This window comes from Hyperolius riggenbachi, chromosome 7, assembly GCF_040937935.1.
Source record: "Hyperolius riggenbachi isolate aHypRig1 chromosome 7, aHypRig1.pri, whole genome shotgun sequence".
In the NCBI taxonomy this organism is placed as follows: Eukaryota; Metazoa; Chordata; class Amphibia; order Anura; family Hyperoliidae; genus Hyperolius; species Hyperolius riggenbachi.
The window spans coordinates 238,099,654-238,125,384 of NC_090652.1; the positions used below are offsets into that span (position 1 = coordinate 238,099,654).

Consider the following 25,731-nt stretch of genomic DNA (forward strand, 5'->3'; position numbering starts at 1 on the left):
AGCTTCAAAAGGTTCTGGGATATTCCGGGAGAAATTTTGCTTGGTACCCTGAATAAGATCAACAGTGGCTTTTGTGTTGTAAGGGACACTTCGAATGGGTATTGTGGCAGGTTTGGTATTTTCGGACGCTCCTTGGTGGGTATTGTCTGGAGGGTGTCGATGGTTCTGCTCTGGCGTTCACAGTCCTGATGGGTGTTATACTGAGACTGGTAGTACTGATGGACATGTTTCAGTGGCGTTTGCTTCCAATGAGGTCGGTTTTGGCTGGACTGACTCTGGAATTGGGCCTTGTCGGGCTGTCCCGACCTTCATGAGTCTTCAGTTAGAGTCTTTTGCAGATATCGGTTTAGAGGCTCATCTGGAATCCGAGCCTAGAGGGGGGGGGGGGGGGTACTGTGAGTATCCGCGCGGCTGCCTGTGCAGGCAGGCAGCCTTTTGACCACTGTTCAGGTCTGCATTCTGCAGGTCTCTGGAAGAGAGACCTTTTGTCAGTTGTGCAGCTTGCTGCTGAGGAATTTGCATACGTTTGTCATGCAGATTGCCTAGCCACATCCCTTGTGGGCTTGCTCTATAAAGAGCTATGTTTCCCACAGTAAGTTGCTGGTCATAAGAGTTAGTCCTGTGTAACACTCGCCTGGAGTGTCAGCCTTGCTCTTTGTTTAACCTCCTTGGCGGTAATCCCGAGCTGAGCTCGGGGTATGCCGCCGGAGGTCGCCGCTCAGGCCCTGCTGGGCCGATTTGCAATCTGAAAAAAGCAGCACACGCAGCCGGCACTTTGCCAGCCGCGTGTGCTGCCCGATCGCCGCCGCTCCGCGGCGATCCGCCACGTGCAGCGGCGAAAGAGGGTCCCCCCAGCCGCCCGAGCCCAGCGCAGCTGGAACAAACAGTTCCGGCCGGCGCTAGGGGCTGGATCGGGCGGCTCTGACGTCAGGACGTCGACTGACGTCCATGACGTCACTCCGCTCGTCGCCATGGCGATGAGGAAAGCGAAACAAGATAGGCCGCTCATTGCGGCCTATCTTGTTACTTTCGATTGCCGGAGGCGATCGAAAGTACGCTTCCGGAGCGCCCTCTAGTGGGCTTTCATGCAGCCAACTTTCAGTTGGCTGCATGAAATATTTTTTTTTTAATTTAAAAAAAACCCTCCCGCAGCCTCCCTGGCAAAATAAATAAACCGCCAGGGAGGTTAAAGATTAGCCTAGAGTAATTCCTGGGACTGCACTAGGCAGGTTTCCCTAGTGCAGTTAGGATTGCTTATCTGTTTTGTTTGTCTGTTGAGATTGTCCTGTCCCAGCGGTGGTCGACAGGAAATCGTTCTGTGTGTCTGGGTGCTAACCGGAACAGCGGTTGTTACTGGTAGCCCCTTCTGATCTGTTTTCCTGGATCGCACCAGCCTCTTGCGCTAGTGCTGTGGATCCTTCTGGTCTGCTACTCTGTACTTGGATCGCACTAGCATCTTGCGCTAGCGCTGTGGATCCTTCTGTTCTGTCTTCCTGGAACGCACTAGCCACTTGCGCTAGTGCTGTGGATCCTATCTCTCGCTTGTTCATGTTTTCGTGTGTCTGTCTTGTCTGCTACGAACGCTTGCTGGAGGCTCGGTGAGGTAACCGTTAAGCAAGCGCTCGCGTCCTCTGTTTCATATTTGTCTATCGGTGGTTAGTTAGGCGTGCTTGTCTCTGTTGTGCTTATCATGCGGGGACCGCGCATAAATGCGTGCACTGTTGCGAATGAGTGCGGTGTTCGCGTTTAGCTAGCATTTGTTATTTTCCTTATCTTCTCATTGTATTATTTGCTGTGCCTTTGCTACTCTTCTGCTCTGCCTTGCTGTAGCCTTGTGTCACCTCTGGCAATCGCCTCTCTCGCGATTGCGTTCCTGCTTCCTATCTGCTGTTGTGTATGCACCGTCCCGGGTTGGCGACTAGTTTGGTGCACACACATACAATCTGTCGCTTTGCTCTCTCTCTCCTTCAGGGCTATCTTGCCCTGCGTTCCGTCCCTTCGTGCAATTCCTGTCTGGTGTGTGTGGCAGGGCAGAGGAGCTGTTCCTCTGCGCTCCACAGCTCCCCCTGTCGACAGGAATTTCCCTCTACAGGTGCATTGCCCCTTTTGCTGGGTTCCCGCAAATTACACGCTTGTGGAGGATTTCCGCAGTGTCAGTGCACGTCTTGTGCACTGATCACGGAGAGAATCCCACAATCGTTACATGCTCAGTGTTGGATTTGTCTTGTGTTGTGTTTTTCCAATGTAATAGGAATGCAGGAGGTACTCCACTGGCTGAACGCATTTGCTTTATGTATAAGTTCAGCAAATACACAACATGTTTCTAGGTCCCCCCCTTCTTCAGGTGTATGGACATAAATGGATCACAGCAAACATACAGTATACACCAGTAAAATAGATAGGTAATATAATCTCTTACCCACACTGTTTTAAAAGAACAGGCAAAAGTTTGATTTCTTGATGGCAGCCATCTTTTTGGTTGAAAGGCGGGGACAGGGAGCATGAGACACAGTTCCAACTGTCCTGTGTCCTGAGCACCTCTCCCAGTTGCTAGGCAACGTGAATAACAACATAGGAAATCCCATCATGCTGGCAGCGTGTATAGTGTGCGACACGCAAGAGCGGTAGAAGGGTATGCAGTGCGATGTGCTATCGCACTGCTGCATGCATTTTCGGGAATCGCAGCACAGATCCCCTTCACTGTAGTGAAGGGGATCTGCAGCGCAGCACATAGTAACGCAGACGGCGTGCGATCGTACGCATTGCATTCCAATTGCACGGCCATCTGCGCTGAATGATGTGAACGAGGCCTTTGTGTTACAAAGTCCATTTTCTATAATGGGCACTACATGCGTAAGATGTCCAACCACTGTAGCCTGCCCTACTCTCAGGGCTGGATTTACCATAAGGCACTGTAGGCACTTGCCTACAGGCGCCAGATGATGGAAGGGTGGCTCATTCCCCTCCCTAAGTCCCTCCCTCCATTCTTCCCTATGCAGAGTCCCGATGAGAGTGTAAATGAGGGGTTACTCACCCTGCTCTTTGTATCCCACCGATAAGATCTCCCTTCCCTCCCTGCATCTCTAGCTACTTAATACTGAGGGTACCTTTGGCTACCTACCTAATACTAAGGGGCACCTGTAGCTTCTTATGGGGGCAAGGGAAGTAAGGGAGAAGTGACAGCTGGGACAGCCAGCACACTTGCAGTGCGGTTTGGCGGGTGTTTGTATGTTCATGGAGCGTGAAGTCTAAAGGACCAGGACATCTGTGCCTTTAGGCTCCCGTGAGGTAAATCCGGGCCTGCCTACCCTGCTGTGTGTGGAGTCACTTCCTTCTTGCCTTAAACTCTGTGAGAATCTGACTGGCTGGGACAAAATACTCTCGGAGTGTCTCCCAAATGTGGTGCTTCTGCAATGCTTTTGGATACATACCAGGGCATAGAGAACTTAAGGGCTTGTGTACATGGACACTTGACTTCATATTAAGCGCAGTTTGGCATCAGCTCATATCCCAGCTTTACAAGTGAACTGGAAACTGAACTTAAACTCAATTTGAAGTGAACCAGAAGTGAATTTTAAACCAAATAAAAAGTTTAATGTACACTAGTAACTGTACCCTAGCAAATCCAGCCAGGGAAGTAACTGCAAATTATGGGGCCCCCAGCAAAACTTTGTTGGGTCCAACTTAATGTTCACAACCTTTCCCTTGCCTCCCATTGGTGACTCTCAAAACATGGGATCCATAATCCAAGGGTAATAAAACAAGTGAAGCCATCAGCATCTTTACACCCATAACATGTGTAGCCACAAAACACCTGATCTAGAATGTCGGAGGAAGGGAAGGTTAGTAGTTGGGGCCCTCCCACACCTATGGCCCCTCCCCCCTGCAATCTCAGGTGCTGCTCCCCTCTGGTTACGCCCCTGATTGCAGCTATCCTGCAGTTACAGTAACCAAACAGATAAAAACGCTGAATTCAAAATTCTTTGTACACTAGCAGTAAAATGAATTATTTATTTCTAATACATGGGGAGATGAGGGCATTACACCATAATTATTTTTGATTAAAAATATGATCTATCTGCCTATCATATTGTACCGTATGTGGCTGACATAAGCCAATAGGTAACTTATGGAACATGGCATCCTGGGACTTGTAGTTCTTCATCCCCACGTGCTGCTTGATTTTGCTGGAAAGCATTTGCACAACGCACACATTGCTTTCTTCCAGCTGAAATGCTTTTACAGTGACATTAAGGCGGTCTAAATCCTCATTTTAGAAACGTTCTATGGAAGCCACCAATGCCAGAAATGCATTGTAGTGTTGTGTCGCACGGAGAGAAGTCGAAAATAAATAAATAAAACAATAATCCCCTTCAAGCAAATTTCCACTGGATTAAGTACGGTTTAACCCTGGCGATGTTCCTGTAGATTCTGGTTATGGAGGCTGGCTGTCTACCCAGACAAAGCCTGGATTAACTGCAGTGTGGAACCACAAATCACCAGCTGGGTCCCTGTTTAATACTAGCAGAGGCAAGCCTGCTCTTCTAATGCCTGACAGTTCCAATTACACATAGATAGTATATTGCTTGTTCCTTACCCAGGTACAGGAAATACCGTAATTAAGTGCGCGCAGGGTGTAGGTGAGGGCTTGTGAGACTACTGAGGTTCAGAAAGGAGAGATATATATGCTGAATGGAAGCCAAACAACTAAAACATATTTGTCTCGTTTCTGTTATGTTCTAAAACACGCGGTTCAGCATCTCTATTACCTCAGGGGATATCACCATGAAGTCAGGGGCTTTTTCTATTTACTATTCTGATTGGCTATTTCCCACCCCACCTCCTCCTGTCTTTCTACCTTTCCTCCCCAAGGGAGCCTGACTAGCAGTCTCAGCACTATCCCATGCCCCTCACATTCTGTGCATTGTGGAGTCTACTTGTCTATGCAGCCGCCTGCCACTTTACTCTTCAGACTTTGATGTTCTGGACGCTCTTTACTTTTGATATCGTCCAACTCTTGCTTCACACAGTAGTGTGGCTTCTGTAGCTTTACCCCCTGGCTGTTTCTCGCTTGTTTTTCGCCATCTGAGCGACGGGACAGATTTGTTCCTCATCTTTGGCCTGTTCTAGAAGTGAAATAAATATAAGCAGGCCTGTGTTTGTGCGGTTGGGTCCTCGAGTAACTTTGGCTGACACCATTGTATTTCATTGCTTGAGAAGGCACGGCGTGAGACCAGGATGCATGAGTGACTTCATCACTTGAGATTTATGGCAATCCAATAATGGATAGTTAAAGCAGGAAAAAAGTAAAGTGACACAATATATAGCAAAGCCAGTGTATGAAAGGATTACTTTCATGAACAAATGTAAAATACATACATATAAAATGTGTATTTCTCCCGGAGTAAAATGCTCTGTAAATTGCTTTTTGCCTATGTTGCTGTTACTTACAGTGGGTATTAAAAAGCTGACAGATCTAACAGAATTTGGACAAGTCCATCTCTTTATGAAGGTGGGGGGGTCCAATTAAGTTTATTCTTTACAAAAGTACAGGCTTGGACAGGGCCGGCGGGAGCTTTCGCCTGGTAGGCCTCCCTTTTTGTGGCCCCTGGGGGCCCCGAGCACTGCAGGAGGGGGCACAGCGCAGGAAGGAGGAGCAGCAGTGAGTGCAGAGCAGCAGGAAGGGGGGGGGGGGCAGTCTCCCCCCTCCCTCACCTGGTGGCCCCCCCTTCCGTGCTTCCCCCTCCAAGCTACAATGTGCGGTGGTGGAGGCCAGAGCGGCAGTGAGCGGGAACCGATTAACTTACTACTTCCTGGTTCCTGCTCTGCGTGCCACTGCTCTGGTCTGGTCTTCTCTGCTGTACTGTCCAATCACGCGCTCACTGACTGTGCTTCCTGTGAGAGCATGATTGGACAGCAGAGAAGACCAGACCAGAGCAACAGCAGGCAGAGCGGGATGCAGGAAATAGTAAGTAGACAGTTTTTGCCCGCTCGCTGCCACCCGCTGCACATTCTAGCCTGAAGGGGGAGCGGCAAAAGGTGGGGCCCCAGGTGAGTGAGGGGGGGAAGGGAGACTGCCCCCCCCCCCCTCCAAGCTGCTCTTCAATCTGGCATTTTGTGGGGGAATCTGCGGACAATCTGGTTGCATTTTGAGGGGAAATCTGCCGACAATCTGGTTGCATTTTTTGGGGAAATCTGCTGACAATCTGGTTGCATTTTGAGGGGAATTCTGCTGACAATCTGGTTGCATTTTGAGGGGAAGTCTGCCGACAATCTGGTTGCATTTTGAGGGGAAATCTGCTGACAATCTAGTTACATTTTGGGGGGAAATCTGCCGACAATCTGGTTGCATTTTCAGGGGAAATCTGCCAACAATCTGGTTGCATTTTGAGGGGAAATCTGCTGACAATCTGGTGGCATTTTGTGGGGAAATCTGCCGACAATCTGGTTGCATTTTGGGGGGAAATCTGCCGACAATCTGGTTGCATTTTGTGGGGAAATCTGCTGACAATCTGGTTGCATTTTGGGGGGAAATCTGCCAACAATATGGTTGCATTGTGAGGGGAAATCTGCCGACAATCTGGTTGCATTTTGGGGGGAAATCTGCCGACAATCTGGTTGCATTTTGAGGAGAAATCTGCTGACAATATGGTTGCATTTTGAGGGGATATCTGCCGACAATCTGATTGCATTGTGAGGGGAAATCTGCCGACAATCTGATTGCATTGTGAGGGGAAACTGCTGCTAGATTTTTTTTTCTTTGGGGGGGGGGGGGGGGGTCGGCCCTCTACCATGTGGTCTCGAAAAAAAAATGGCCCTCCATGCCCACGAAGTTGGACAGCACTGGACTACTTAATATTTTTATTTTGCGGCATTTGACTACTTGATGAATTATCATGTAACTACTTGATTATTTTATCTAAAATGTATCTGGTCGGACCCACTCTCTGTGAATAACACCGCTACTTGTTTTGTGTATTTTTTTGTTATTTTGTGTATTATTAAGTCTGCCAATGACCCATCATGACCACGTCCATGTTCCAGTGCGTGGTGACACCCATTTATTTTTGCCGCATGTGGACATCTCCCTGTTGGGGACTGTCCTCAGAAGTGCTCACAATCTATTCTCTACCATACTCTAATGTCCTACAAAATTATGTGTGTGTGTGTATATATATATATATATATATATATATATATATATATATACACAGTATATATACTGTATATATATATATATATATATATATATATATATATATATATATATATATATATATATATATATATATGTATATATATATTTATTTATTTATTTTTGTAGTGCACATTTATGCACTACTGTGCATGCATTGGCTTGCCAGTGCGCCTCAATTGTGCTTCCATTGCCGGTTATGAGTCTTAACATACTGTGCATGAGCATACCATACAAGTGCGATCAAGGAGGTGCGCTGCCAGGCCAGTGCATGAACAGTAGTTTGCAACTTAAAGGGGCACTATCGCGAAAAATTGTAAAATTTAAAATAAGTGCAAACATATACATATAAGAAGTATGTTTTTTCCAGAGTAAAATGAGCCATAAATTACCTTTCTCCTATGTTGCTGTCACTTACAGTAGGTAGTAGAAGTCTGACAGAAGTGACGGGTTTTGGACTAGTCCATCTCTTTATTTTCAAAAGCACTGTGTGAATGGCAGTTGCTCCATCCAACTGCCAAAAAACTGTGTAGCGAGCAGGGAAGCTGGCCAGCATCATTGTTTCAGGCAGGGAACACACTTGACTTTCAGTTTTCCGCGCGCGTTTTTCTGCATACTTTTTCTGCACACCAAGTGTGTTTCCATGCAGGAAAACGCGCGTGTTTTTTCACAGCAGCTGATGTAATTGATACAGAAAACTGCCAAAATGTGCAGAATCATCATGCAGAATGTCAGTTTTTTTTCTGCACACGAACACCACAGTAAGTGTGTACTAGCACATTGATTAACATGAGTTCTCAGTTTTTCTGTGCAGAAAACGCGCACGAAAACAGTCAAGTGTGTTCCCTGCCTCAATCCTTCTTAGGGAATATCTTTATTACGAATAAAAGCCTTGCTGAGAATCCCCTATGAAGAGATGGACTAGTCCAAAACCTGTCGCTTCTGTCAGATTTGTACTACCTTCTGCTACGGTAAGTGACAGCTCCATAGGAGAAAAGTAATTTATGGCTCATTTTACTCTGGAAATAACGTACTTCTTATTTGTCTATCTTTGCACATATTTTACATTTTAAAATCTTTCACCATAGTGCCCCTTTAACTAAGCCGCACACTTTACCGGGCCACACAGCAGATTAAGGAGGAGGACCAGGAGGACAGCAACAAAACTATGAGGGCTGGAACAAGCCCCAGGTAACTAAGAGAACCCTCTTAATTTTCAACTCGGGTATCCTTTAAAGTGAACATGAATTAAGAGGTATATGAAGGCTGCTATATTTCTTTCCTTTTAAACAATACTAGTCACCCAGCAATCCTGCTGATATATTTGTCTGCAGTAGTGTTTGAATAACACCAGAAACAAGCATGCAGCTAATCTTGTCAGATCTGACAATAATGTCAGAAACACCTGATCTGCTGCATGCTTGTTCAGGGTCTATGGCTAAAAGTATTAGACAAAGAGGATCAGCAGGACAGCCAGGCAACTGGTATTTCTTAATAGTAAATAAATATGGCAGCCTCCATATCACTCTCACCTTGGGTTCATTAAAGAGACACTGAAGTCTCAAAAAAACCTTTTTATTTAACAAATGTGTTTAACATATTAGCCCTAACTCAACCGCCGCATTCCCGCCACTGTAAACTATCTAAATCCCACCTGACTCGCCCTCCCTCTCCCCTGCAAAATCCACAACTTTCCTGGTCGTGGATTTTGCTGTCCTGAGCGCTTCCGTGTGAGGCAGGGCTATGAGCTGCAGCCCTGCCTCTACACGCGTCTATCAGCAGCGGCTCTCCGCCTCTCCCCCGCCCCTCTCAGCGAAGGAAGACTGAAAGGGGCGGGAGAGATCCGGGCTGACAGGCGCGCTGAGAGGCAGAGCTGCAGCTCATAGCTCTGCCTCTCACTTAAGCGCTGCCCGGATTGCCCCCTGGCAAGTTTGGGGGGATTTAGATAGTGTACAGCGTCGGGAATGCGGCGGTTTAGTTAGGGCTAACATATTAAACATATTTGTTAAATAAAAACACTTTTTTTTGAGCCTCCAGAGTCTCTTTAACTACAGGTCTGTTTTAACTGTGTCCCAGGTACCTACCTTATATTTAAATGACACCTGAAGTGAGAGAGATATGGAAGCTGCCATATTTATTTACTTTTAAGCAATACCAGTTGCCTGGCTATCCTCTGATAATCGGCCTCTAATACTTTTAGCCATAGTCCCTGAACAAGCATGCAGCAGATCACAACATTTTTGCAAAATCTGACAAGATTAGCTGCAGGCTTGTTTCTTGTGCTATTCAGAAACTACTACAGCCAAATAGATTAGCAGGGCTGCCAGGTAACTGGTGTAGTTGAAAATCAAATAAATATGTCAGTCTCTTTAGATTTGATCTTCCTTTAGTGGTCCCTTACTGCAAACTGCTGAGTTTCCAAAAAATCCAAAGAGTGCAACTGACCAGAACCTGCCAAGCAGACCTGGAATACGGAGCGGGAATGTTTTTTTTTCCTGTAGGTTCTAATGGTAGTTGCAGATCTTTGCAACCCACTGTTGTGAGTATAATATCTATGTACTTTACTTTACCAACTTGTACAAAGGATACTAACTGCACCATTGGGCTCCTGGTCTCTCTCATATAGATACCTGGAGGCACCTTTCAAGCACCAGGAATTACACTAAACCTTTATACAACTGCCTTTTATAAAGGCGCCAGGAGGTTTCTGCACTGGATGAGCCGAAAACAGCTGACTCCGATGTGGCAGATTTCCTGTCGAAGTAAATTACTGTATTTTTTGGACTATAAGACTCACTTTTTCTCCCCCAAAAGTGGGAAAAAATGTCACTGCGTCTTTTAGTCCAAATGCAGGAAGTTCCTGACTTGTGAATACCTGCCATGCCAATACAAACCTCCAACCCACTGCAGTGTCTGGAACTCCCTGTACTGTGCCGATGCAGAGGAGGACACGGGGACAAACGGAGGACATGGGGGACACAAATGGGTATAAAGGAGAACACAAAGGGGCATAGAGGAGGACAGAGGTGAACATATGGGGGACAGAGAAGGTCACAAGGACAGAGGAGGACACAGGGAGACATAAGATGTACAAGGGGGCATGAGGCACAAAGGGGGCATAATCCACAAAATGCCCTTTCACCAGTTTTAGTATATATATTTGTTTATCTTATATAATCACAAGTTGCAAACACAAAAACTGGTGCACATGACCAGGGCCGGCTGAGGCTAGAGAGGCTCCAGCCTCAGGGCGCAGTGTAGAAGGGGGCGCACAACTCACTCAGCTATCATTCCCCTATTGTGTTTGAAGCAGAAAGAAATAAGAAAAAGGGATACAAGGCAGTGACTGCAAGCCAGATAACTAGAGATTAAGGAGTTGGAGGGGTTTGGGGCCCCCGGGGCGCCTCTTAGTCTAATAGCAATCACTGTGTAAAGGCTGGGGTGGGAGGGATGGGGGGGCAAACTTTGGTGTCTCAGCCTTGGGTCCTGGAGAACCTTGTCCCGGCTCTGCACATGACAGAATGGGGCCCAGGGCTTTGCCACCACCCGGGATCCCCAAACCCCCATGCGACACCAAGAGGGGGAGCACAGGTGAGCCCTGGTGCTCCCACCACCAGGGGATTCACCCACAACTGCCCCTGAATGCTGAATGCCAGACACAAGAGAAGAAAATGTTCACTCCCAGCCAGCACTCTGCCATATACAGTATATTGGTCCACAAACAGCCCGTAGGCCAATCAAGTGCAATTGTATACACCCATGTCTGCAGTACCAAATCTAGCAGGAGCTGTATAGGTCCAGAAAAAACACAGGAGAGAGGGTTCTGTCACATGTACTCATAGACTATGTGACCAGCAAGGGCAACACGTGCAGGTAAACCTCTCAATACCCCCCTCCCTACACTAACCTGCGTCTGCATACTGGAAGCAAGGGGGCCCCGGGCTCTGCCACCATCCAGTATCCAGATGCAGGTGTTGGCTGGGAGTGAGCTTTTGCTTCTCTTGTGTATTACTAATCACAAGTTGTAATTTGATCCCTCAGCTGTGTCAGTTAATTGGTAAACACAGGATGTTAACAAAATGTCTGCTTCCATGAAAGCAGGAAGTAGGCAAACTGTAGATTTATTGCAGGATTTGTATCAGCTGTAACAAAGAAATGTTTTTGTTTAAAGGTTATTATGCTGTTGCTTATCTTTTAGAGCAGAGAGGACATTGTCAGGATTATGTCCTGTCATGATCATGTTTGTGACTTATCCTGCTGGCCGCGATCAAGCTGTTCTGCTCAGTTGTAATTCTATTCTTGCAAGTTTTATTTTGTTGGCCATGGATCTAAGACCTAGATCTGTCAGTCTGCCTGCAGCTCTTGATCAGTCTCAAGACCATTTAGTTGTGCCAGGATTTGCATATCTCCATTCAGTGAATGCTACCAGGTTAAAAGTCTGCTTCCTGTTCACTTCATGGCTCTGCATAGCTACAGCTACGGCTGGTGCTACGAGCCCCTGTTCCAGTAAACGATATTCCCTGGTTGCCTTGATCGGTGGTTGTCGTAGTCTAGTTATTATTGGAGTGGCGATTATCGCGCTCCCTCTAGCATAGATCAGTATCATTTGTACTGCCATGCTTTGTCTTGTCCTGTCTTGTATCTTGCGACCGCATTGTCTCCAACGGTGGCTGACGGTGGGTCCTCCAGTCTTGTTCCTTGTGGATCGCATTGGCCCTAGCCAGGGGCGTAGCAATAGGGGTTGCAGAGGTTGCGACCGCATCGGGGCCCTTGGGCCAGAGGGGCCCCGAAGGGCCCTCCCTCAACTACAGTTTTAGCTCTCTATTGGCCCTGTGCTCATAATAATCACTTCTATAGATGTTATGAATAGTGGTAATCATTAACAAACTGTTCCCCATCCCCTTCTTGCACCTTGGACACTGTAGTTACCATTGGCAGGTGTTGGTGCGCCGTATAAATTGTTATGTATAGAGTGCTTAGGGGGGCCCCAATGTAAAACTTGCATCGGGGCCCACAGCTCCTTAGCTACGCCACTGGCCCTAGCAGTAGCGGCAGTGGATCCTTTTTGCCTGAGTTCCTGGAGTGTAGACCATAGCCGTGGTGGCTACTGGCTGCACTCATCTGTCTGTCTTGTCCTGTGTTTACGCCTGCTGTTGCCTGGTGTGAGGCAACCGATTAGCAAGTGTCTACGCAATCTGTTTGTCTGTGTTGATCGCTTGCTGTTGCAAGCGTTCATTCTGTCTGTCTCAGTCTATTTGTGTTCATTTGCATTACTTGTTGTTAGTTAGGGTGGCAAGCTTGTCACTGGGCGCCTAACGCGCAGTGACCATGTCTTAAACGCGTTCTCTGTTGCGAATGAGTGCGGAGTTCGCGTTTAGCTAGCGTTTGTTATTTTCCTTACGTTGTTATTTTACTGTGTGTTCCTTTATTCCTTTCTTGCTGTTTCACCCTGTTCTGTTTATCTGTCTGCTATCGCGGTTCTTGCGATTAGCTCTCTTGTTCTATCTGTCCTGCTCTTGAATGTCCGCCATCGCTGGGTGGCAACTAGATTGGCGGACATTCACCCAGTCTGTCCTTGCTCTTTTTTGAGTTGCGCAGTTTACGTGCTGCGCTGTGTTGCACCCCGCAACCAGTGTCCATTGGGATTTGTGGGTCGCACAGAGGCACGGTTGCTCCACAACTCCCCCTTGTGTCTGTTTCCTCTCCTCCACTATATTTGGGGGAATTCCTGTTTCTCGTAGAGCGATTGTGCGCAATCTCCTCTGCATCAGCGTGCGCATTGCACGCTGACTGGGGAGATTATCCCACAAGCATCACAGCCATTCTGAGTTCAGGTCTGCTTTAAGTGCTCTGTGTTGAAAAGTTAATGCCATCTGCTGATAAATTGCAACTTAAGGTATGCACTGAGCAGAGGCTGAGTTTTTGGAACATGTCCACTAAAATCTTAAATAATCCCCTAAGCTGCTTCTACCCTGTCATAGCCTAAAACTCATAATTTCCCCTGTGCAAAATGTGACATCTTCTCTAACTCATTTTAATATAAGAATGTTTAGACAATGACAGAGATATTTTCCTCACAGGGATTATACAAATGTTTCATTTCTATTAGGCTTTTGAGAAAAAAAAATCTCTACAGTTTAGATGATTAAAATTGAAAAAAAAAATTCAAACCATCACAATAAAAAATATACATATATGCATTTGAAGCAGGATGCATTGCAAGGTACACTAATCCATAGCAACCAGCGATTATTATTTTTACTCAGTGCTGGCATCTTCCGCAGTACTTTACTGTATATAGTATATTTACAGTATATGGTGTTGTCACTTAGGGCTAGTTCACAGTGCTCAGTTGCGTGGCAGAATAATTCTGCATGCTAATTCAATGCCCATACAATTCTATGAGCCTGTTCACAGTATTGTGTTGTACCTGATTGCGTTATTCGAATGCAACTTTGTATTAAAGTCTGTGTCCAGACTCCATTGCAGTTCACACTCATTATAATGCATGCGTTATGCAACTGACCACTGTGAACCTTGGCTTAGTGTCCGTCAAAAGAACTCACAATCCCTACTATGTCCTAAGTCCATCGTAATCTAGGTCTAATTTAGGGAGAAGCCAATTAACCTATCTGTATGTTTTTAGAATGTGAAAAGAAACCTGTTTGGGATTTGAACTGCACACCCATTGCTGCAAGCCAAGAGCGCTATCCACTACGCCACCAAGTCGCCTACACCAGTTATCACTAGAGATGGTCCCCCGAACTGTTCGCCGGCTGACAGTATTCTGCGAACTTCCGCTGTTCGCATTTGCAGCGAACATTTGGCATGTTCAACCTGCCCCCTATACATCATCATTGAGTTAAACTTGGACCACTTACCTCACAGTCAGCAGACACAAGGCAGCCAATCAGCTAGCACCCCCTCCTGGACCCCCCCACCCCCCTATCAAAAAGCATATTGCGGTGGCCATATTAGATTCATTCTCTGCTGGCTGCTGACTGTTAGTGAGAGCAGGGTCAGGGTTGCTGCAGATGGGTAGGGAAAACATTAGCTAGGCCTGTGCTCTTGTTTGACACTTGCTGGGAAAGCACCCCAAATAGCCCTTTTGAGGGCTAGCACATCGGTCTCCTGTGTTTTTTTGTGTGTGTGACACTCCACAGCGTACTGACACCCAGAGCTGTGTGCACATTACTGCCGTTGCTACATTAAGTTGTACGCACAGTACCACTCCAGTGCATTATTATTTCACTGTATTCTGATAGTGCTATTGCATTTCTCTGTGTGTGTGTCCACATCCCACTGACACTCAGAGATGTGCATAATGTGATTTCTGTCCTTTAGGGATTAAAACCTGACTTTGCGTCAACTCCATAATTTTTGGTGGGACATTTGGCATGAATCCCCCCTCTGGCATGCCACAGTCCAAGTGTTAGACCCCTTGAAAAAACTTTCCCATCACTTTTGTGGCCACAAACCATCTTTGTAGGTTTTAAAATTTGCCTACCCATTAAAGTCTATGGCGGTTCACTGAGTTTGCATGTTCGCGAAACATTTGCGGAAGTTCGCCGTTCACAATTGGAAAATTAGATGTTTGCAACATCTCTAGTTATCACTGTATTGTAGAAAAACCTTAGCTCTCAGCTTATTGGTTGCTGTGGTTAAGAAGTACTGTACTAGTCATGATGCCTCCACAGCAAAATGTTCATTATGCCACACTTTTCAACACATTTGTTTGATGATCTCCACCCAACCCACCACTCAATATAAGTGAATATCTATTTGAAGATAGAGAAGCATCTATGACCACCGGTACGAGGGGGAAGAGGTTATGTGCCAGAAGCCAGTTAAAATGAACCCTGGGAGACCCGGTAAGTATTTAAGGCCTGGAACCCACTGAAAACCGCAAACGCAAAACGCAACCGCTAGCGTTTTGTCTGAGCGGTTTGCAAGCGGATTCATGCGCGTTTTGGGTTGTGTTTTGCAACATTGTATTTTTTTCCCCAGCGGGTGCCTAGCGTTTTGCGTTTTGCGTTTTGATCCTGATTGGTCCTGTGAATTATTTTTAATTTTGTTACAGTGTGCTGAACCGCAAAACGCTAGCAAAACCGCTCAGTTTAGGTTTTGCTGAGCGTTTCTGCTAGCGTTTCAATACTTTACATTGAAGCGCTAACGCTCCCAAAATGCTGCAGGTCCTGCGTTTGCGTTTCTGGGAAACGCAAACGCTCCTGTGGAAGTTGCCCCATCCATTAACATCAGCTGAGCGTTTTGGCAAACTGCTAGCGTATCGCAGTGCTGCCAAAACGCTGCCAAAAGCGCTCCTGTGGGTTCCAGCCCTTAAACTTTATTTTGAGAGCTTTCCCAGAGGTTGCAGGCATCGTAGGTCTCCAACCATTACTCACAGCAAGGAGGCCCCCTCTCGCTCTGTGTGATCAATTGATTCTAAGTTAATTTAACCACTTCCCAACCACAGGTTTTTCCTCTTAAAAACCAGAGTGATTTTCACATGGCACTCCTCCCATTCATTTGCCAATAACTTTATCGTTACTTATCACATCAAAATGATCTATACATTGTTTCACTCACCACAAATTATGCTTTCTTTGGGTGGTACTTTTTGCTAAGAATTATTTTATTTTATTTTATATGCATTTTAAAGGTAATAATAAGAAAAAAGGGAAAAAAATCATTATTTCAGCCATTATAGTTTTAAAATAAAAAGTGCTTTGAAAGATAAAACCCACCCGTTTTATTTGCCCATTTGTCCCCATTCTTATGTTTAAATTGTGTTCCTAGAACAATGCATGGCAATAATATTTTATTTGGAAATAAAGGCAATTTTTTTTCTGTTTTGTGATTTGTAATATTATATCAATTATTACAAGCTTTTATTTGCAAAATTAACAGTAATATATCCTCATGACATACATATTAAAAAGTCCATAAGAAAATAAGTAGATACGGTAAATATTTATGTGTTTGTTTTTTTTAAAGGGTGTCTTTTATTTTGGTAACTATAGGCTAGGTGTGCAAAGGGTTAAAAATTAATAAAAATGTGTGTGTTTAAATGTATTGTATGTATGATATGTATCGTGTGGGTGTCTTTTACTTTTGGCCACAAGATGGTGTTACACTTAACTTCAATGTACTATAAATAGTACATGGAAGTACTGTCTATGTTCAGGTTTTGTGAATGAGAGCCGGTGTCTCGCTGACGCCGGCTCTCATTCATTACAGGCACTATTATCGGGTTTGAAAACAAGCTGTTCTCATTTCCTGATCATGGAACGGTGGGATTGCGAAGGAAAATAATGTCTGTGATGCGGCAATCAGGAACAGGGAGGTTAACAAACAAGTACATGTATCTACGCCCCTGGTTGTTAAGTGAAGTTTCCAGGAGCATAGATGAACGTACCAGCAGTGGGAAACTGGTTAAATATCCATCAGCAGGGTCTGCATGCTTGAGGATTGGGGGTTTACCTAGAGGAATGTATAGATGAGGGGGGTGTAAAATGTGTGCCTATGTAGAAAAAGGTGGATCGGGCAATAAGAGATTTGAAATACTCTCATTAAAAAGTTGTAAAACAGGAAGAGGTGTGTATATGCTACAATGCCTGTGTGGACAAAGTTACATAGGAAAAACCAAACAAATGTTAAAAATATGGCTGATGGAGCATTAATCAATGGTGACCCCCCAATAGTCAGATTGCTGATCATTATAAATTCTTCCCTGGCTTGGTGCTATTAGGGACAGTGATAAAAGCTATTTACAAACTGAATTTGTCCAAGTTAAAGGTGCGTACACACGCCTGATTTATTCAAACGACGCGTCGTCAGACGGGGCAGCCGTTCTAGTTTCCGTGTGTGTACAGTCTGTCGGCAGTCTGATAAGGCTGGTTTTGACCGATTCGCCGAGTGTGGAAAGTGTGTGGTATTCATATTTCTCTCTCTTTCCTCTCTGCTCGTTGGGCACCTTTCTTGTCCTCTTCAATCTCCTCCCCCTTTTTTTCTTTATACTGACATGGCTCCTTATTGACAATGTCTCTGTCCTGCTTTTTCTTTGTTATTAATTAAAACCATCTATGAACTTTGAATCCATTAAATGCATGATTAGCACCAAAAAGGGAGTGTCAGCATTGGTGCTTGATCTGGAGCTCCACTTTAAGAAATGGCAACAATGGGCAGACACTGTTTTGTAAACTGTTCATAGGTTTTGCTTTAAGCAATATCTATTTGGGCAGAGCATTGGGGCAGATAACTCTCCTACTACTGCTACACATAACACTAACCCTCCTACTACATCTACACCTAACACTATCTCTCTTACTACTGCTACACATGACACTAACCCTCCTACTACTGCTACACATAACACTATCTCTCCTACTACTGCTACACATAACACTAACCCTCCTACTACTGCTACTAATACTCCTATTAGCACTACACCTAGCACTAACTCTCCTACTACTGCTACACATAACACTAACCCTCCTACTACTGCTACTAATACTCCTATTAGCACTACACCTAACACTAACTCTCCTACTACTGCTACACATAACACTAACCCTCCTACTACTGCTACACCTAACACTAACCCTCCTACTATTGCTACTAATACTCCTATTAGCACTACACCAAACACTATCTCTCCTACTACTGCTACACATAACACTAACCCTACTACTACTGCTACTAATACTCCTATTAGCACTAAACCTAACACTAACTCTCCTACTACTGCTACACCTAACACTAACCCTCCTACTACTGCTACTAATACTCCTATTAGCACTACACCAAACACTATCTCTCCTACTACTGCTACACATAACACTAACCCTACTACTACTGCTACTAATACTCCTATTAGCACTAAACCTAACACTAACTCTCCTACTACTGCTACACATAACACTAACCCTCCTACTACTGCTACACCTAACACTAACCCTCCTACTACTGCTACTAACCCTCCTATTAGCACTACACCTAACACTAACGCTCCTACTACTGCTACACATAACACTAACCCTCCCACTACTGCTACACCTAACACTAACCCTCCTACTACTGCTACTAACCCTCCTATTAGCACTACACATAACACTAACTCTCCTACTACTGCTACACATAACACTAACCCTCCTACTACTGCTACACCTAACACTAACCCTCCTACCACTGCTACACAGACATAACACTTACCCTCCTACTACTGCTACTTACCCTCCTATTAGCACTACACCTAACACTAACCCTCCTACTATAGCTACACCTAACACAACCCCACCTGCTATTACTTCACATAACTACACTACACATAACACTAACCACCCTACTCCCATTAGACGTAACACTATCCCTCCTACTACCACTTCACATAACACTAACCACCCTACTACCACTTCACATGACACTAGCCCTCCTAATACCATTTTAAGTAACACTAATACTCCTGCTACCACTACACATAATAATTACTTCCTATTATTACTATAACTAACACTAATCTTCCTTTTGCTGTTCATACTGCTGCTGCTGTGCCAAACACTAGCCTTCCTACCGCTATGGTCGCGCTACTTAACTTTGACCACTCTTGCCAATCGCCATTGCCATCACCCCAGCCACCGATTGTCCTTGCCTTCATGACAAACACCAAATCACCCCATAGCTGGAATAATACAAAGATTCTGAGTCCAACCCCAAGCTACATACAATTTGTATCAAATTTGCATGTAAGCTGGAATAATTAACCTCTCATTAACCATCTTGACTAATAGCAGAAGGTGACAGAAGACGGCAGGATGTGAAGGTGACAGAAGAAAGTTCAGGAATGTATACGGTAAACAGCTTAGTGAGGATAGACACAGTCTGTTCCCATAAGTCTTTATTGCTTCCCTCAGCATGTGCAGCGCCAGGAAAAATCATGCTGGTTGGAACTGTGCATTCTGATAAGCAGAATGGATCCAATGAATCTGCTAAAACCACACCTAATATAGGCTCTGTTGACAGGTCCACTTCTAGAGGACCTGAACTCTTGCACAGGACAGAAGGAAAACAGAGAAATCTACCCTGTATGTATTTGGCGATTTTAGCCTGTCTAAATCCTCCTCATGTATGTCTAATCACAAGTTATAATTTGATCACTCATCTGTGTCAGCTGACTGCCACGGCAGAGAGGTTAATTTGAAAGCATAGGATGTTAACAATATGTCTGTTTCCAAAGATTTATTGCAGGACTTGTATTAGCTGTAACAAAGAAATGTTTTACTTTAAGGCTGGTTTCACAGTGGGACGTTACAGGCGCACGTTAGAGCAGCCTGTAACGCAGCCCACCGCACAGTAATGAAAAATCAATGGGGCTGTTCACCGTGCCCACGTTGCGTTACATTGTAACGCTGCGTCACAAGACAACGTACTGCATGCAGTACTTTAGACGCGGCTGAGCCGCGTTAGACTGCTTGCACATGCTCAGTTGTGTTGGGGAGGAGCGGAGAGCGGCCAGGCACATGGCTAATTAATATGCACTGCACGTTGTGACGTGCAGTGTTTACTTCCTGGAGCGGCCGCTCTGTGCGGCGATTGGCCGGCGGGACCACGTGATGCCGCATGCGCACAAGAGTACGCATCACCGCATCACGGACGCCAGAGTGAGCTGCACAACGCGGCTCACTCTGACGTCCAGATCCAGCCCCTCCAGGCGTTCCGTTAGGGGGACGTTATGCGACCTTAACGCCCCCTCTAACGCAACGTCCTGGTGTGAAATTACCAATACAAGGATCGCACACACGTCGGTAGGTAGGCTGGTGCTGGACCCCCAGGCAATGTGCAAGTAATTTTCATGAAGGAGTCCGCACACAAACCGTAGAAGCAATAAACGTGAAGTATTTATTCTCCCATCACATACATGTGCAGACACGGTCTGACCTGCTTAGGTCGACGCTCGTTTCGGGGCCACGCAGGGTCCCCTTTGTCAAGACAGATAGCAGATAGACAAGGTATGTCTTATCTGCTATCTGTCTTGACAAAGGGGACCCTGCGTGGCCCCGAAACGTGCGTCGACCTAAGCAGGTCAGACCGTGTCTGCACATGTATGTGATGGGAGAATAAATACTTCACGTTTATTGCTTCTACGGTTTGTGTGCAGACTCCTTCATGAAAATTACTGGTGTGAAATTAGCCTAAAGGTTATTATGTTGTTACATATCTTTTACAGTAGAGAAGACATTCTGCGTTTAGGTCCGCTTTAAGCAAGTATGAACCGAGCCCTAGGGTGGCCACACTTGATATGATAAAATGATCTGATTTTACGGCAATTTGATAAAAATCTTTTGTATAGAAAAATCGAAAGTTTTTTTTTTATGTACGTGGGACATCCAATCGAATTCCACTTATTTTTCCAAATAGGTCGATAGTGAGTGGTGGATTCTTCTGATCAACTTTTTTGAAAATTGGTGTTGTAGGGTAGATTGTTCATTTCCTAATGTATAGACCAGGCATGAGGCAAACTTGGCCCTCCAGCTGTTAAGGAACTACAAGTCCTACAATGCATTTGCCTTTATGAGTCATAACTGTGGCTGCAAGGGACCTGCAATGCATTGTAGGACTTGTAGTTCCTCAACAGCTGGAGGGCCAAGTTTGCAGATGCCTGGTATAGAGCCAAACTATTTTTTTCAGAGTTTTCAGTCATTTCCTTTTCATAATTGGGGAATAAATTCAACACGTGTGTGGTACATTGGTCAGCTCAATCAGAACAAGATTGTAAATCTTGAAGTGAATAGAAATGTTGGTACTTATATCTTATACAGTCCAGGCAGTTACACAAAAGTTACAATGTTTCAATCCCTTCAGCATCCAGAAGTGTATACAATGTTTCAATCCCTTCAGCATCCGGAAGTGTATACAATGTTTCAATCCCTTCAGCATCCACAAGTGTATACAATGTTTCAATCCCTTCAGCATCCGCCAGTGTATACAATGTTTCAATCCCTTCAGCATCCGGAAGTGTATACAATGTTTCAATCCCTTCAGCATCCACAAGTGTATACAATGTTTCAATCCCTTCAGCATCCACAAGTGTATACAATGTTTCAATCCCTTCAGCATCCGCACGTGTATACAATGTTTCAATCCCTACAGCATCAGTGTCTCAGAATCACTTTCAATGGAGGTACTGTGGCTGTTAGGTGCAGAATGAACACATTTACTTACATAATAAATGATAGTACATAACTGAAAACACAGGAAAAAAATAGTTCAGTAAAATTAGTAACCTTTAACCCACCTCCTTAAAGGGGAACTGAAGAGAAAGGTATATGGAGGCTGTCCTGTTTATTTCCTTTTAAGCAATACCAGTTACCTGGCAGCCCTGCTGATCCTCTGCCTCTAATACTATTAACCATAGCCCCTGAACAAGCATTCAGCAGATCAGGTGTTTTAGTGGTTCAGACTTTAAAGTCTGATCTGACAAGACTAGCTGCATGCTTGTTTCTGGTTTTATTCAGATACTACTGCGGAGAAATAGACCAGCAGGGCTGCCGGGCAACTGGTATTGATTAAAAGGAAATAAACATAACAGCCTCCATATAGCTCTCTCTTCAGTTCCCCTTTAACCCTAACCCTTCACCTCCACCATCCTTAACTCCTAACCTTAACCCTAACCTTTAATCCCCCCCTCCTTAACCACCCATCCTCCTCTCCTTAATGCATAATCTTAACCTCCCTCTTCCTTAACCTAACCCTTAACCTCCCCCCTTAACCACTACCTCTTAAAGAGACACTGAAGCGAAAAAAAATTATGATATTATGATTTGTATGTGTAGTACAGCTAAGAAATAAAACATTAAGATCAGATACATCAGTCTTATTGTTTCCAGTACAGGAAGAGTTGAGAAACTCCAGTTGTTATCTCTATGCAAACAAGCCATTAAGCTCTCCGACTAAGTTAGTCGTGGAGAGGGCTGTTATCTGACTTTTATTATCTCAACTGTAAGTGAACTGTTTACTTTTTCTCTGCTAGAGGAGAGGTCATTAGTTCACAGACTGCTCTGAAAGAATCATTTTGAATGCTGAGTGTTGTGTAATCTGCACATATTATAGAATAATGCAATGTTAGAAAAAACACTATATACCTGAAAATAAAAGTATGAGAATATTTTCTTTGCTGCTAATCTTCTAGTAATTATTCATAGTACACAACCAATTCATTATATCTTTTTTTTTTCGCTTCAGTGTCTCTTTAAACCTTAATCTTAACCCTGTCCTTAACTCGTAACCTTAGCCGTAAACCTTAACCGCCCTCGCCAACTCCTTAACCCCTAACCTTTACCTCCCCCCTCCCTCCTTAACGCCTAACTTTAACCTCCCTACTCAGCTCCTAACCCAACCCTCCCCCTCCTTAACCCCTAGCCTTAACCCTTAAGCAACTCCTCCTCCTTAAACCCTAACCTTAACCTCCCTCCTTAACCCCTAACCTCCCCCCTCCATAACTCCTAACCTTGGGGCTTTAGGAGTTAGGGAGGTGGGATTAAGGGTTAAGGTTAGACATTAAGGAGGGAGGCAGAGAGGATAAGGGTAGGAGTTAAGGGGGAGAGTGTGTTAAGGATTAGGAGTTAAGGAGGGGAGCAAGGAGGTTAAGGTTATGCGTTAAGGGTTTAGATTAAGAAGGGGGAGGGTTAAAGTTAGGAGTTAAGGAGTGGGGAGGTTAAGGTTAGGAGTTGAGGAGGGGGGAGGCTAAGAGTTGAGGTAAGGAGTTGAGGGGGGGGGGTGAAGGGTTAAGGTTAGGTGTTAATGTTAAGGATGATTGAGGTTAAGGTTAGGCGTTAAGGAGGGGGGAGGTTAATGGTTAGATTAGGTGTTGAGGGGGGAGGTGAAGGGTTAGGGTTAAGGTGAAGAGTTAAGATAAGGGGTTACGGAAGAAGGTTAAGGGTTAGGTTAAGGAAGAGGGAGGTTAAGGATAGGAGTTAAAGGAGTTCTGTGTTTTTTGTTTTTTTTAAACTGACTCTTACCTGGGGCTTCTACCGGCCCCTGCAGCTGTCATGTGCCTGCGCCGTCCTCTACGATCCTCCATTCCCCGCCGCCGTCACCGTTTTATTATTCGTCTAACTAGACAAATACAACTGCGGCTGTACGTGTCCTAGCTCCGGGAGCTAGGACGCAGGACTACCCCCTTTACCGCGTCCCCTGGTGAAGGGGGTATCAGCTACTGATTGGGATGAAGTTGAATTCTTGGTTATGGTCTCTCTTTAACTTTACTTTTTTTTTTTTTTTCCCAATTAGACATTCAATTAGACAAAAACATATAATTGGGCAAAAATTGTGCTTTCCATCCACACTGCGATCAACCTGCGACTGGCATCCCAAGAAGCACTTAGTGATGCCTGACTGCGATGTTGATCGCGGCGCTAATTGAAAACACAGTAATATGGCGTATGGCTGGCTGTAACCAATCAATTTCTCATCTTTCCACCTAATTTAGGTAAAATGCAGAAACCAATTGGCTAGACAGTATCAGTAGAAGGATTACTAAAAAAAATGCAGGTGTTATTTTTTGTAGGACATTAAAAAAAAAAGTACAATTGCTACTCCCATCCCAATCCGCCAACACTACAGAGCCCTCCTTTAAATTATAGTACGCAACAATACATATTTACTAGATTGCCCTCCGGAATTTCATGGTGAAGTGACATAACAGCACAGCGCCTCTGAATGAACTCTTCAATAACAAAGTGACCGCCTGTGACGTCAGATTCTGTATCATCACCCGGATTATTGAGCTGCAGAGACTCCATGCGCGTCCACGTGCACTCAGATGAGCGCTCCTGGCGATACCTAGAGATGGCGTCGCGCGTGCCCGATGGTTTCCTTGGCAGCCAAGGCCTCGGCAACCACCTGTGTCCCCAACTTCGCACGTCCCGAAGTGACGGCATGGGGGAGACCCTGCGGCTGCCCGGCGTGTACCGGCGTGTGAGTGCCTGGAGTGACGGCGGGGACGAGTGCCTGGAGCCGGAGAGTCCCGCACACTGGAGGAGACCCGCCTCGGTGCCGCAGCAGCTCAGTGACCGCTGCGAGGAGTGGAGCTCGGGCAGTGAGCGCTCCGGGGCCCGGGGATTCAGCGATCCGGACGAGCGATCTCTGGGGGCATACAGTGCCAGGCAATCGCGGGACTACGGGCGGCAGAGCTCTGTGCTGCGGGGCATCTTCCAGATCAACAAGAGGAGCTGTGATGTGTGCCTGACTGGAGAGCAGCTATTGTGGAGCCCCATTCACCCCGAGAGCCCAGGTATGTGACCCCTAATCACTGACCCCGAGAGCCCACGTATGTGACCCCTAATCATTGACCCCGAGAGCCCAGGTATGTGACCCCTAATCACTGACCCCGAGAGCCCAGGCATGTGACCCCTAATTACTAACACCGAGAGCCCACGTATGTGACCCCTAATCATTGACCCCGAGAGCCCAGGTATGTGACCCCTAATCACTGACCCCGAGAGCCCAGGTATGTGACCCCTAATCATTCACCCCGAGAGCCCAGGTATGTGATCCCTAATTACTGACCCCGAGAGCCCAGGCATGTGACCCCTAATTACTAACACCGAGAGCCCACGTATGTGACCCCTAATCATTGACCCCGAGAGCCCAGGTATGTGACCCCTAATCACTGACCCCGAGAGCCCAGGCATGTGACCCCTAATTACTAACACCGAGAGCCCACGTATGTGACCCCTAATCATTGACCCCGAGAGCCCAGGTATGTGACCCCTAATTACTCACCCCGAGAGCCCAGGTATGTGACCCCTAATCACTGACCACAGAGAGCCCAGGTATGTGACCCCTAATCATTGACCCCGAGAGCCCAGGCATGTGACCCCTAATTACTAACACCGAGAGCCCACGTATGTGACCCCTAATTACTCACCCCGAGAGCCCAGGTATGTGACCCCTAATCACTGACCACAGAGAGCCCAGGTATGTGACCCCTATTCATTGACCCCGAGAGCCCAGGTATGTGACCCCTAATTACTCACCCCGAGAGCCCAGGTATGTGACCCCTAATCATTCACCCCGAGAGCCCAGGTATGTGATCCCTAATTACTAACACTGAGAGCCCACGTATGTGACCCCTAATCATTGACCCCGAGAGCCCAGGTATGTGACCCCTAATCACTGACCCCGAGAGCCCAGGCATGTGACCCCTAATTACTAACACCGAGAGCCCACGTATGTGACCCCTAATCATTGACCCCGAGAGCCCAGGTATGTGACCCCTAATTACTCACCCCGAGAGCCCAGGTATGTGACCCCTAATCACTGACCACAGAGAGCCCAGGTATGTGACCCCTAATCACTGACCACAGAGAGCCCAGGTATGTGACCCCTAATCATTGACCCCGAGAGCCCAGGCATGTGACCCCTAATTACTAACACCGAGAGCCCACGTATGTGACCCCTAATCATTGACCCCGAGAGCCCAGGTATGTGACCCCTAATTACTCACCCCGAGAGCCCAGGTATGTGACCCCTAATCACTG

The 25,731-nt window shown here is 45.8% G+C and overlaps 1 protein-coding gene across 1 annotated transcript in view; it reads left to right on the top strand.

Annotated features, from left to right (window-relative positions):
• Positions 1-24,008: 24,008 nt before the first annotated feature.
• CERKL (ceramide kinase like) overlaps positions 24,009-25,731 on the top strand; it is a 271,505-nt gene continuing 269,782 nt past the window's right edge. The window contains exon 1 of the mRNA XM_068245419.1: positions 24,009-24,482. Coding sequence (XP_068101520.1) covers positions 24,038-24,482 — 445 coding nt within the window. The 5' untranslated portion in view covers positions 24,009-24,037. The remainder of the gene's footprint in view (positions 24,483-25,731) is intronic.